Source organism: Panthera uncia, assembly GCF_023721935.1.
Source record: "Panthera uncia isolate 11264 chromosome B3 unlocalized genomic scaffold, Puncia_PCG_1.0 HiC_scaffold_1, whole genome shotgun sequence".
NCBI classification, from domain to species: Eukaryota; Metazoa; Chordata; class Mammalia; order Carnivora; family Felidae; genus Panthera; species Panthera uncia.
This window is the reverse complement of record NW_026057582.1, coordinates 59,872,769-59,886,320: the sequence shown is the minus strand read 5'-3', so window position 1 is coordinate 59,886,320 and position 13,552 is coordinate 59,872,769. Positions and strand designations below refer to the sequence as shown.

Here is a 13,552-nt window from a genome sequence, read left to right as displayed (position 1 = left end):
GAAGATGAAAGAGCGGCAGTTTTTACATTGGTAGTGAATGCTGGTTCCACCATGCAGCTGCATAGCCGAGCACAGCACTTACCTGCTCTAAGCCTAAGAATAAGAGTACTGGAGGATGAAATAAAATTATGTATGCCACTAAATTAAATGTTTATTATTTTATCTTTTAATTTATTATCATTATGGCACTAATTGTTCATTATTTTCCTTTTAGGAACTTTGATTAAATGAGATTTTCTTTTCTCTTTTTCTAAGAATTAATATAGTAAGCCTTGAATTTCTTGAGTACAATCAAAGTATCAACATGTCCTTAGTTTCTCTACTATATGTAGTACATAAAACCTTCAAAAAAAATCAGCTATCCCTTTCTATGAAGACATTATCCTTTTTACAAACAAAACAAAATGAAACCAATACCCAAACTACTGGGTACGTTCTAACTGGAAAATACCAATGGATGGACATAAAGCATAGTTCAGGTCTCAATTAACTTGGTAGAAATAATTTTGGGGCTTTCAATTCTATAAGAATTACTTAGTGACTTTTGTTATATCTCTTCTATCCACTCTGTACAGTCCTTCCTCAAAGTCTTCCAGAATTCACAAGTATCCCCTTTGGCCAAAGGCTCCACTAGTCTCCGGGCCAGAAACCTCAGAATCGGCCTATATTCATTTCTTTTCCTTTCATTCCCTAAACATCGTACTCCCTCAATTTTCCTTTCAAACATCTTTCAGCATTGTCTTTTCCTCTCCATTTCCTCTGATTTCTTTTTTTTTTTAATTTTTTTTAACATTTGTTTATTTTTGAGACAGAGAGAGCATGAACAGGGGAGGGTCAGAGAAAGAGGGAGACACAGAATCTGAAACAGGCTCCAGGCTCTGAGCTGTCAGCACAGAGACTGATGCGGGGCTTGAACCCACAGACCGCGAGATCATGACCTGAGCCGAAGTCGGATGCTCAACCGACTGAGCCACCCAGGCACCCCCATTTCCTCTGATTTCTTGACACATGTTTATATTAACTCACAACTGTACTCATTTACTAACTCCAACCTCTTTACTTTTATTTGCAACTAGCAGTCTTCCTAAAATACCCTGTTCACCTAATTAATGCAGTGCTCAAGAACCTACAATGGCTCCCTATTGCCTAGTCCATCAGGACAAAACACAGGGGTCTTGGGTTCAATATCCTCTATAATCCATCCTCATTCTACCTGTGTTTTTAGTTTCCTTTCCTTTTATTCAAACCATTTCCTCTGTCCAGGTGAGGCCAAGGCCCTGACCCCTGACTACTTGCTCATTTCTTCCCCCAGGGTTTACCTGTGCTCTTTCTTCTCTAGAAAATTCTCTTACCATATCGCTCATCTAAATCTTATGCAAGGCCCAACACCTTGCCTGAAGACTTAAATTATGTTTTTTTCTCTGAGTTCCATTTAGATTAGCACCAAATTTCTTCTAATATTCCCAAACATTTGCCTCCTTAAATAAACTGTAAGCTCGTAGGGGATTAGGTGGCATAGGAGACATGTCCTATTTTTTTAATGCATTCCCCCTCATACCAGAGTTTATAGATTCAAATGTATGAGCCAAAGATATACAACACTGTATGTTGTTAGCTGGTGTTCTCTCTCCTCTTCTTCCTAATAAATTCCCTGATACATTTGGAGCAACAAAGCGCTCAGGGGAAAGACTACATTTGTCAACTTTCCGTGCTGCTTGGTGAGGTGCTGGCAGAAATTATTAGGTGAGTCTCCCAGGAGACTACTTTCATGTGACTGACTCAGCTGGGAAGCATGCTCTTTTTGCCTGGAAGCTGGATGGAGAGGTGGAGTTCTGGTAGCCATTCTACATACTTCACAGAAGTGACTGTCAAAGGATGGGAGGCACAGACAAGGAATAGAGAAATCAGAAGACAGAAAGAGCTTAGGTCACAGATAGGACTATCCTCCTGACTTATTTGGGAAAGAGGACTCACTATTATATTTAGATTGGCACCAAAAAAGGAGAAAGAAGCATCTGTGGTAAGGTGGCATAAAATGAGGAGCAAAATCACAATCCTTGGTATAAACAGGAAAAGAATAAAGTAGGTAAGGTTTGAAAACAGGGTAGAAAAGCATGGCTTCTCAAGGGGTGCATCCACACAGCCCTCCCATCCTGATGCTGCAGAAACAGAAACCTGGGCTAGGGGAGGGAGGAAGATGTGGGGCTAGGAGACTAAGGCACCTGGGTCCATTATTCCCTGGGAGCCAGCCCTGGATATTATGAGGAAAGACATTGTTAGGGGACATGTTTGATACTATACGGGTTGGATCCTGGATAATATTATAAAGAAATCCTTGGTTAAAAAAATTCATACATCAAGGAATGACATTCACGATAGCTGTCAATTCAGGGTGAGAAGCCTAATCAGCTAGGCTATTCCAGGATGGAAACTCCATGGCTGCCCTTGGGAAGGTGAGGCTCTCGACTTTACTGTTACCCCGAGTAACAGCAGCAACAGAGAACATTCATTGCTAATCAGTGTGCTCTTCACTTTGCCTATGCAATTTTTATTTAGTTATTAAAACAGTACAACAAGGTAAATAATTATAAATCTCATTTGTAGAACTCATCTAGAGTCATCAGTTTTTAACATCTTGCCACACGTTTTTCCTCCCCCCTGACTCTGTGTGTGTGTGTGTGTGTGTGTCAACAGATACAAAACATTGCTATTTTGCTGAGTCACTTGATATTAAGTTGAAGACATAATGGCACTTCATTCCTAAATATTTCAGAATATCTCCTAAGAACAAAGGCATTCTTAACAAAGTGCCATCAATTCACTCACAAAATTTAGCATCAGTAACATAATATTATCTACTGTTCAGCTCACATTCATATTTCTCTAACTGTTACAATAACATTCCTTGTCATTTGTCTGTTGCAAACACTACCACATATTATACTCAATTGTCACATCTCTTCAGTATCCCTTAATCTAAGAGAGTTCCCTGAATTTTGATTTGTTCTTTCAAGACACTTGACCTCTTTGAAGTACACAGACACAGTTGTTTGTAGAATGTCCCACAATTTGAATTTGACTGATTGAGGTTCCTTACAGTTTTTTTAGGTTAAACATGAACACTTTTGATAAAAATACCACATAGGAGATGTTGTTACCTTTTCATGTGTCACATCAGGAGACATACAATGTCAGTTTATCTCATTACAGGTGGGCAAGACTACAGATTTTGATGCTTTACATTTACTAAAGAAGTCTAGTTATTTCAAAAGCATCTCCTTTATTAGCATGCCGACCCAGCATTAAACAGATTAGTAACAATTCACCCAGCGTTCATTTTCTTTTCCCGCCTTAGGAACACATCTCCCATTTATAACTCCCCTTCCAGTAGAGAAATAAAAGTGTTTTCTTCCTTCTGACAAGTTTTCTGCCCAGGAGACTTGCTCCTGCTCCAGATAGTATGCGGGCACAGCATGTCTCACTGTTCCCTTCCATGCACCCTCGCTAGAAGCTGGGTACAGGTGGGTACCAGCAATGCCAGCAGCGTACAAGGCATGAACCAGCAAACAAATCACGTTAAACTGTGTTGCCCAGAGAAGGTGTTTGGAAGACACAAAGCCAAATCTGAAATATGATCCCTGAGTACTCAATCATTTCCATTTTATTTTACCTAATGAGGCAAGAGTTAAAACATTGACCTGATCAGAGTCAGATGGAAGCCTTACAGGAGCAGGACCCCCACTGCCCTTCTGTCCCGACACCCTTTGTTACCTCCAAGTGAGCTGAGACCAGGCTGTGAACCATGTAAATAGAAGGCTTCCAGGTTAATGAAAAGCTTCAGCACCATTCAAAAATCTGGACACAGGGTCATGCCACCTCCTAATCCAAAGAAACTTCATGCAGCTCAGTAATAAAGTTTAATGAATGCTGGTCATTTTGAATCATGAGCCTGTGAGACTGGCCAACGGCTAATAGTTTCCTTACAGAATCTCCTCTTTAGCTGGGACACAGCAAGTACTCAAAGGCTGCATGGGAAGCCAGAGTTGCACATGAAATGTAATATTCCATATGCCCAAATCCAAGGGGAAGTTTTTGAAAAGGGCAGTAAACATTTCTCACAAGCTGATGTTTTTATTAGGTGATGGCATGCTTTGTGCTGCATTTCATTCATTATCTGCCAAAGGAACTTTCTTTCAACGCCATGTCAGATTTGACCTATTGCAATCACGTAACATTGCAGAAAGCCAGCCTGCAAAGTACCTTCTCCACCTTCCTAGGGGCATATGCATGTAAGGCAGGCTAACAATGTAACTAAAACTGACCCTGGAAAAATCTACATCTCCCAGAGAATCAAGCATGGATTTGTTTTTATTAATTTTAAAATATGCCCATCCTTGATTGCTTTGAGTAGCAACACAGAGATGGATGGCTTTCTGAAAAAAACTATGTATCATTGTCAGAATGTATGAAAAAACCACATAGAAAAATGCAAAGATCAAACGCTACTTTCATGAGCAGAGATACACACCTTATATCCTTGAGATTCATTTTAAAATATAGTAGAGATTATATTCCAGTTACCTACTACATGGACTCAGATATGCCATAAGTCAAACCATAGTCTAAAAATGTTCTAGCTTGCACACAGCAGAAGTCTAAAAGGTGCCAAGCCATATATGAGGCACTGGGATTTTCAGGAATGCGGAGAACTTTTCCGCATTTAAAAGAGCCTCACACTGAATTATTTTAAATAAAACCTCAATAGAAGAATATAATCCAATTGGTGGCCAAATTATCTTATTTGCCTCCAACTCCTCTTTCAGTAAATAAGGTTTTCACTTATTCTTGTAAAACAATTAGCTGCGATTTTAGACATTCTCTTGACAGGCAAGTCTGGGAATTCAATGTAAATATGGATTTGAAGATTTATGGGGCGGAATATTGTGATCACACGCCGGCGCTTCTCCAGTTTTCCAGAGATCATAATTCCTGCCTCTGTTTATTATTCAGTTTATGGTTGGAGCATAACAGATGATTCATTTTTAATGTGATAAATGTTTGGGGGTTTGTTTGAGGGAAATAAAAGTTTATAGTTCAGCACGGGACATGGATAGTAAACTGGAGTATAAGGCAATATATTTCTAAAACATGGTGATTAGAATATTTATTTGCTCCTTTATACCCAGGGCTCCAGTGAAGAGTGACTGATCGTGTTTACTTTTAAACCCTTAAACCACATTACTCTGCTTTGCAATGTTCTAGAAGGAATTTAAATTTTCTCAAAAAATGCAAACTACTACTTTCTAGTTGTGAAAGGAATTTATAATTCCTTTTATGCAGACAGCACTAACTCTATACAAAGCATCAGAGAGCACAACATGATCAAAACAAAGTACCCTGACCCATAAGAACTTAGAGTCTATGAAAAAAAATAATGCTTAGAAACACGTAATAGTCTCTGTTATTCAGATTATCTCCACAGCAAGCCAAACTTTTGTTTAATTCATGTATCCATCTATCCATCCATTCGCTCACTCAACAAAGGTTATTGAGTACATCCTAAATGTCAGACGCAGTTCTAATGCTAGCGATACAGGAGTGAGCAGGAGAAAGTCTGTGGCTCCAGTGAGTTTACATTGTAGGGAGAGAGATTAACAATAAACAAATAGGCTAATGCATTTACAGGCCCTAATCCCTTTCCGCAGTTCCCAAATCCAAATGCTCGAAACATCCCCAAACCACGATTTTCCCCTAAGTTTGTGGCAAACTCATTTGATGGCAAAGTCTTCCCTGAAAAGAATGAAGTTATCTGTAGTTTTCATTATATTTAGTGTGAATGTGCATGTGCTTAGTTGCAGAAGTATTACATTTGATTATGGAACGCTGTTCCAGACCCTACTGGGGTGTTTGTCATACACATGGTGCACCATATTATAAAATATAATATTATAAAAAATATTATAAAATGAATTTTGGAACACCTGTCTTCAGGAGCTTTTTAAAAAACAATTTTATTGAGGTATAATTGATATACAAAGAGCTGTATATATTTAATGTGTACAATTTGATGAGTTTGGACATATGTAAAACCCATGACACCATCAGCACAAGCAAAGTAACAGACAAATCTCAACACTTTCTAGAGTTTCCTTGTGTCCTTTTGTTTTTGTTTTTAGGTAAGAACACCAAATCTGAAATTTACCCACTTAACAATTTTTGAAATGCACAATACCATACTGTTAACTATAGGCACAATGTTATATAGCAGCTCTCCAGCTCTAATTCATCTAGAGCTTTACGTCCATTGATAACGGAAGCTTTATGTCCATTGAACAAAAACTCCCATTTCTTCCAGCCCCTAGCCCTTGGCAACCACTATTATAGTCTCTGCTTCTATGAATTTGATGGTTTTAGCTATTTTAGATACTTCCTATAAATGGAATCATGCAGTATTTATTCTTTTGTGACTGGCTTATTTCACTTAGCATATCGTTCAGGTTCATCCATGTTGTAGTAAATGGCAGGATTGCCTTCTTTTTATATTTATATTATATGTAATATTATTTATATTATTTATATTACTAAATATGTACTTATATGTTACATAATATAAATAGTAATTTATATATCTTATATAATATAAATAATAATAAATAATATAATATAAATACATATATTAATATGTTTATATTATATATAATATATTATATATATGTTTATATTATATATTACATATAACATATTTATTTATATATTACATATAATATATTATATTGTATATATAATTGTAGTATATGTAATATATAATATAAATATTTATATTATTTATATATATGTATGTATATATACATATACATGCATGTATATATACATACATATATATGTAAAACATATTTATATTATTTATATATATGTATGTATATATATATACATACATATATATGTAAAACACATTTTATTTATCCATTCATCTGTCTGTGGTCATTTGGGTTGTTTCCGTATCTTGGCTATTGCGAATAGTGTTGCAATGAACATGGGAGTGCTGATATCTCTTTGAGATCCTGATTTCAATTCTTTTGAATATATAAAAGGGATTGGTAGATCATATGGTAGTTCTTTTTTTATTTTTTTGAGGAGCCCCATACTGTTTTCCATAGTGGCTTTACCATTTTACCATTCCTACCAACAGTGCACAAGAATTTTGGTTAAGGAATTTAGATTTGTATACCCTAACATTAGGAAGTGAATGAATGAATAGATGCATGGATGAATACATTGATGTTTAGAATTTTTTTAGGTGAATCTGATAATTCCATCAAAACATCCAGCCATCAGTAGATTACTACATTTTTTACAATGTCTGCAACCTAAACCCAGGTTATTTGGTAGTTATTGGCCCTAGCATTCATTTGTTCATTTATTGGTACCTACTTTGTCTACTGAAAAGACTAAAATGAATAGGACTTAGTCCCTATCTTTGTAAATTAAAATCTAGTAGGCGAAATAGATATGAAAACAGAAGAACGTCACACATTGTGATAAATGCCACTATTACCTGACTCTGCCTGGGAGAACTGGGCATAGGAAGTGACATTTCAAAAGCATTGAAAGATGAGTAGATGTTTGCCAGGCAAAGAAGGTAAGAGAGGACCCTCCAGGAGGTGGATTTCTCTGTTCAAAGGCTCACAGAATTTGAGAAGAGCATGGGATGTTTGAAGAAAAGGTGAGAAGGTTACTGTGGTGGTAGCAGAGGGTACGCAGGGGTAAACTTCTGTGAGGTGGAAAAGACTGGAGCCAAAAGAAGACCTGTCTGTGGCTTTGCAAAGGAGGTTAGATGATTTTTATAGGACATTTTCAGACGTGGAGGTGAGTGAAACACCTACATTTTTGCTTTGTTTCATTTATTGTTTCAGGAAGATAACGCTGGGAGCAGTAGACACTTAGGTTTGAATAGGGACCAAGAATGGAAGGCAGGCCCTTGGGAATTGGTGATAAAGGCTGAATTAGGGCAAGGGCAGTGGGGGGCAGGAAAACAGATTTAAGAGACATTTCCAAGGCAGACACAAAAGGGTATGATGATCATTGGCTATGTGCAGTAAGAGAGAGGGAATAGTCAGGGTGTCTAATTTGATGACTAGGTAGAGAAAACTAGGTGGACAAATACACCATGAATTGAAATAATCACATAGTATTGCTAAATACTACCCATCAACTCCCAGATGTTCCCCTTTTTAAGTTATCACCTCACCTCAAAGGGTCAATAATATTCTGTTTTACACAACTGTGGACCCTATTCATAAGGCACAATAAGATTAGAATTTTTTCCCCTGTATTTAGGGATTTTCCAGTGGGACAAGCAAAGGAATTAGGCATTAAGTATATTCACCATACTGTCAAGGCCCAGATTCGTTTCCACTGTCATAAATCATCATAATTAACAACCTTTCAACCAAATGGATCCCAAAGCACTTTCCAAATTATGCAACTCTGGAGGTGAATTGCCTTGGCTGTCCAACAGCTGTCAGCAGCACTCTGCATCGGGGACAGAACGAGAGGGAGGATGCAGAGTCTCCAGGGAACTCCTAGCAGTATTTAGGTTTATGGAATGCAATTCCCCAAAGCAGAACTTGGCCCAGAACAGGGTCTCATCTACTCTTGGTAGAAATGCAGTAAAGCCATTCTTATTTCCAAATAGTCAACAGATTTCTCTTTCTTATAAAAGATACCTGTGAATGGAATCAATATCAGTCCTTTGCTCAAGAAATCAGTGATATATTTCAAATTACATTTCTTATTTTGGTAATGACTTCCTTAATGGTTGATCAGGGTATGGTTGGTTCAAGTGAAATCTCATTTCATTTTCACATATTAAGAGACCAATAAACAGTTGTGAAATTGAGTTGAATCAGGCTGTCTGGAATCTCATGTGCTCAAATCCACTCTGGTTTCTGTTTAAGTTTGGGTTTTGAGGGGCCTCTTTGTAATCTGATCGAATTCTGACTTTTTGTCTCTCTCACTGTTAGTTCAGGCCTAGAATATTCTCTTAATTTTGTGCTTTTCCAACTAAGAAAGGCAGGGGATTTTCAAAGTTGTAAAATTAACATGGTGAATAATCTTGGAGCTTCTAATTTATTCTAAGATTTGGGATAAATACAAAAATTGATATAGCATGACATGTAATTAAGATTAAAACAATTTTTTAAAAAAATAAAATAAAATAAAATAAATTTCAAAGATCAAGTATGAGAATTTGAGTTTGCTTTGGACTACTCAGGTACATCCCCAGATAGTTCTCATTCCTTCCCTGTCTTCATCTGCTCATATGTATTTGTTCCCCTTTCATTTGATATGGAGAGGACCATGCGGAATACATTTATGAGACACTGACATAATGAATCCTTTCATTTTTAAAGCATGGCTCTTTTGGACAGCGGGGGGATGAATTACACATTTTTGAAATGTGTAATTCAAATGTGACACCTTGATTCAAGAAATTGGATATTAAGGAAATAGTGATGAAAAGGGCTTATATATTTACCTTTCATTATAAGCAAAAACTATCACTACTAGTCTGAGAATAATTCAAAATAATCAGTCCAGTTGACATAAATTATTTTACCAATACCATTCCTTTTTTTTTTTTTTTTTACTTTTTAAATGTTTATTTATTTTTGAGTGAGTGAGTGAGGGAGAGAGAGAGAAGTGGGAGTGGGGAAGGAGCAGAGAGAGAGGGAAACACAGAATCTGAAGCAAGCTCCAGGCTCTGAGCTGTCAGCACAGAGCCCGACATGGGGGTCAAATTCATGGACCGTGAGATCATGACCTGAGCCGAAGTCAGACACTTAACCGACTGAGCCACCCAGGCGCCCCCTACCAAATACCATTCTAAAACGAGAAGTAAGAACTTGGTTCTTTTCATATAAGTCCAGTGAAATAAAGTCTCTGGATTGCCTATCATATTCAAAAACTCATTTAATAACTCTAAGTGATGCAAAGTAAAATAAGGTAGAAATGGCATTTCCAAAGCTTTGGGCTATGCTACCTTTTGAGAGAATCTTTATCTCTGGTGGATCTTGAAAGTCAGTTATCCAGAGCTTATTTCCTGCTAAAATGCATGCCAGACATGTTAGGATCTATTATCATGTTCAGTTAATATTTTAGAATCAAAGGCTTAGACTTTTTAAAAAGTTGAACTTATTTTACTTACTTTCAGTTACTTGTTACTTCACTGTTTAATTAAACTACCAATTAATTAGTCCGAATCTTTATTGTTCTCTAGCTATGTGCCAGTCTTTGGGGGTCAAGTGAATGACAAATGGCTCTTATAGCCACAGAAGTTTCAGTCTCGTGTGGGTACAGGTAAGTAAACAGGTAATTAGCAATACTTTATGCAAGAAGTGCTGTGATCAGGGAAAGTTAGTGGATGGTGCACAGTAGCAGGTGGGTACCTGACCCTAACATAGGAAGGGGAGAAGGCCTTCCAGGGGAAGTGATGGATAAACAAATACCTAAAGGATAAGGTGTTAGCCCAGGGGAAGAGGAGAAGGAATGAGGTGGAGAGAGACTATTCCAGACAGAAGAACCAGCATGGGCAAAGGCAGAAGGAAACAAGAGAGTGGTGTTTGCGGCACAGAGTTCAGGAGGAAGAATGATAGAAGAGGAGGAAGATAAAGCATGCAGGGGGCCAGATGTGACAGCCCTGTGAGAGCTGAAGACTGTGGGCTTTATCCTGAGAGCCCCAAAGATGGGAAAGAGGCCTAAACTTAATCCAAACAGACGTTATCCTGACTCTGTGGCTCAGAAAGAAAACAAGATATTCATGAGTGCTTCTAATCACACCAACCCATATTTGCAAAGAATTAGTGATTGCTACCAAGGGCTGACTCCTTGCCAGAAATATCATGGCATTTTACGTATATGATAGTTAATACAACTGTCCCATTAGTTGGGTATCACGACCTCTATTTTACAGATTAGAAAAATATGGATGAGTTAAGTAATTGGTCAAGTCACGCTGTTACTAAGTCATACAGTCAAGATTCAAACCCAGGCCTGTCTTGCTCAAAAACTGAAATTCTTTCCACACGTTAGCTTGCTGGCTCCAGAAAGCAGTAGAAAAATTTGAAAGAAAAGTGCTGCCTGCAGTCCCTGTTAAGAAAAAAGCTTATAATCACAGAGAGCTACTCAGTCAGAACTCAGATTTGACCACCTTTTTCCTCCCAATCCTTCAGAAATGATGTTCACCATGGTACCTCCTAACCATCCTGGAAAATTGACTGATAGTGCATTGCTTTGTTATAACATATTATTTTCTCCATATGACCTGCACTCTCCAGGCATCTAATAGAGCTATAGTATAGGGCACAAAAGCCTACCAGCATCTCTGAATGGATTTTAGCACCATTCAGCCAAAAAAGAGAGCAGGGATTCTGCATCTATTTAGGAAGCAATATTTTGGTCTTGATTATACTCCATGGGACTCCTTCATTCACTACTAGAAATTCAGACTTAATGCATAATACAGGGACCATGGCAGGTGTCAGAGAATCCTGTTTTCTACCTATCCTTTCCCCCTACTAAAAATGTTAGTGGTGGAAACAGTGATTAAAGATTATGGCATTCTACATTCCTCTTCAAATAAGAGATACAATATGCATATGCTCTGTGCAGGGATTGCTTGGTGTCTCTATTTAAAGGAAAATATTCTGATTGTGAACAAGCTAACAGATGTTGGAGTCATTAATAGTTTATTAAACTTAGTCTTTTCTATGCACAAAATAAAGTATGTAAGATAACCTGGGAGCCATATGTGTCACATGATTTGTTACGGCCCAATCACACCTAATTTCAGTGGCTGAAGAAAAAGAGGCAAGCAATTAAGGGAGAGTTTGGTCAGCTTCTGTTCAACCAAGGACGGAAACCCGCACAGCTGGAGACAATTCTGAACAAACTTGATCAGAATTCCTTTTACCTTAACTAGAGCCTGACTAACAAGTTGATACCCATGAGTTTCTATAGTCAAGCAGCAAAAATTTTAGAATGCAGAAAGGAAAGTTACCTTGGAATATTCGATAGCTCTAAACCATGTCTTTTTAAGGAGCAGGGACACCTGTTAGCTTGGGATAAGGAAGGCTATTTTTTACGAAAAGTATAACTTTCTGGGTAACAAAATGCTGTACCTGGGTGTCAGGAGAATCAATCAGTTGAACGTGGCTGATTATAAAATAAACTGACAAACTAGAAAAAAAATAGGGACTAGAAAAACTATGGAAATTATTACTCTCAATGGCACAATATCTTGTATTCAAAATGTTGTGTTTCCTATAAAAAAAAAAAAAAGAGACTTACATTTTAACGTGTGTTCTCCAAATAAGCAGCTAAGAGTCTTCTCTGAGTTGTTAATCCCCGAAACCTTACGAAGGGTTGCTTTATATATACTCGTTTGCTTGCCTGCTTGCCAAGCTGGTGACCACGTCCAAAAACAAAGTCTTTTCCTGGGATAGATCAGCTACTTTAAGGAGGTTTTCCTAATTCCCAAATAATGAACCCGGTACTCTGGAAGGATACCAAGCATATTAAACATTTGGAAGAGTTAGTGAAAACAGTTACATATTTTTTAGATAATAAAATGGATCTACCTCCCTCAAAACATGATTATTTTTGCAGTTGCAGACCTTAAGTCAAAGCCAAAAAGTATTGGAAACACAGTCACTGCTATCCAAATGAGCATGCTATGTATCCTTTCACGCACTGCAGGAGAAGGAAGGACCTACCAACCAAAATCACCTACGGCCCAGAACAACAATAAAAACAATGATGAAGTCCAATCTGTTTCTACCAGCTAGCAAAAGTGAACCTGGTTAGTCTGCATCAGCTTTGAAACACTCTTTCTAGATTCTACACCTTTTCTTAACTATACCATTGGTATTTCAGAAAAAAAAGGAAAAAAAAGAAACAAAAAAACCTACCCCTAACAATTAGACACACCTGCTTCAAGTGCCCTGTGCTCTGTTCACACTTCATGGTGTATCTTAAAGTGACAGCATATTAAAATGTCAATGTAATTCCTGTGCATTATGTAGCTATAACAGCTGAAAGTACAATTAGAGTTCCTAGCATTATGTAGCTGAACTGGACTCACTTAGAGGGCTAAAAATTCATATATTACATGAAAAATGTAATTTTCACAAGAGTATAAGAACTTACACAAATGGAAGCATACCTTCACAGAAACTTACAAATTCCTATGGCTTTTTGGTTTGTGTGTTTACAGTATGATCACAGTATTCTTTAGGAGTATACCATTATGTGTTAGCATAATACATGAAATTCTGGATAAGAAAATTGTCGCTCTAATATTTCCAAGACAAACACACAGCTAACCATACTCAGCTTTAAATATATATATTAAAAAACCATACAGGAAACACTGCTAAAATTTTACATGGAAACCAAACATACTGAATTTAAATATAATGAATATCATAAACATGAAATAGGATCAAATTGCCTCCATGCACCGAAAAAGGAAAATTGTAAATCTGTTAGAACA

At 37.3% G+C, this 13,552-nt stretch overlaps 1 protein-coding gene across 13 annotated transcripts in view; it reads right to left on the bottom strand.

Moving 5' to 3' along the window:
* The window catches only part of SLC25A21 (solute carrier family 25 member 21), a 483,599-nt gene that overhangs the window by 161,438 nt on the left and 308,609 nt on the right, over window positions 1–13,552 (bottom strand). For 3 of the 13 annotated variants that reach the window (XM_049611618.1, XM_049611619.1, XM_049611620.1), the window contains one exon: window positions 12,349–12,555. The exons of the other annotated variants lie outside the window; for them this stretch is intronic. In XM_049611618.1, the coding sequence (XP_049467575.1) occupies window positions 12,349–12,350 (2 nt within the window). In that variant the 5' untranslated portion in view covers window positions 12,351–12,555. The remainder of the gene's footprint in view (window positions 1–12,348; window positions 12,556–13,552) is intronic. 13 annotated transcript variants of the gene reach the window in all.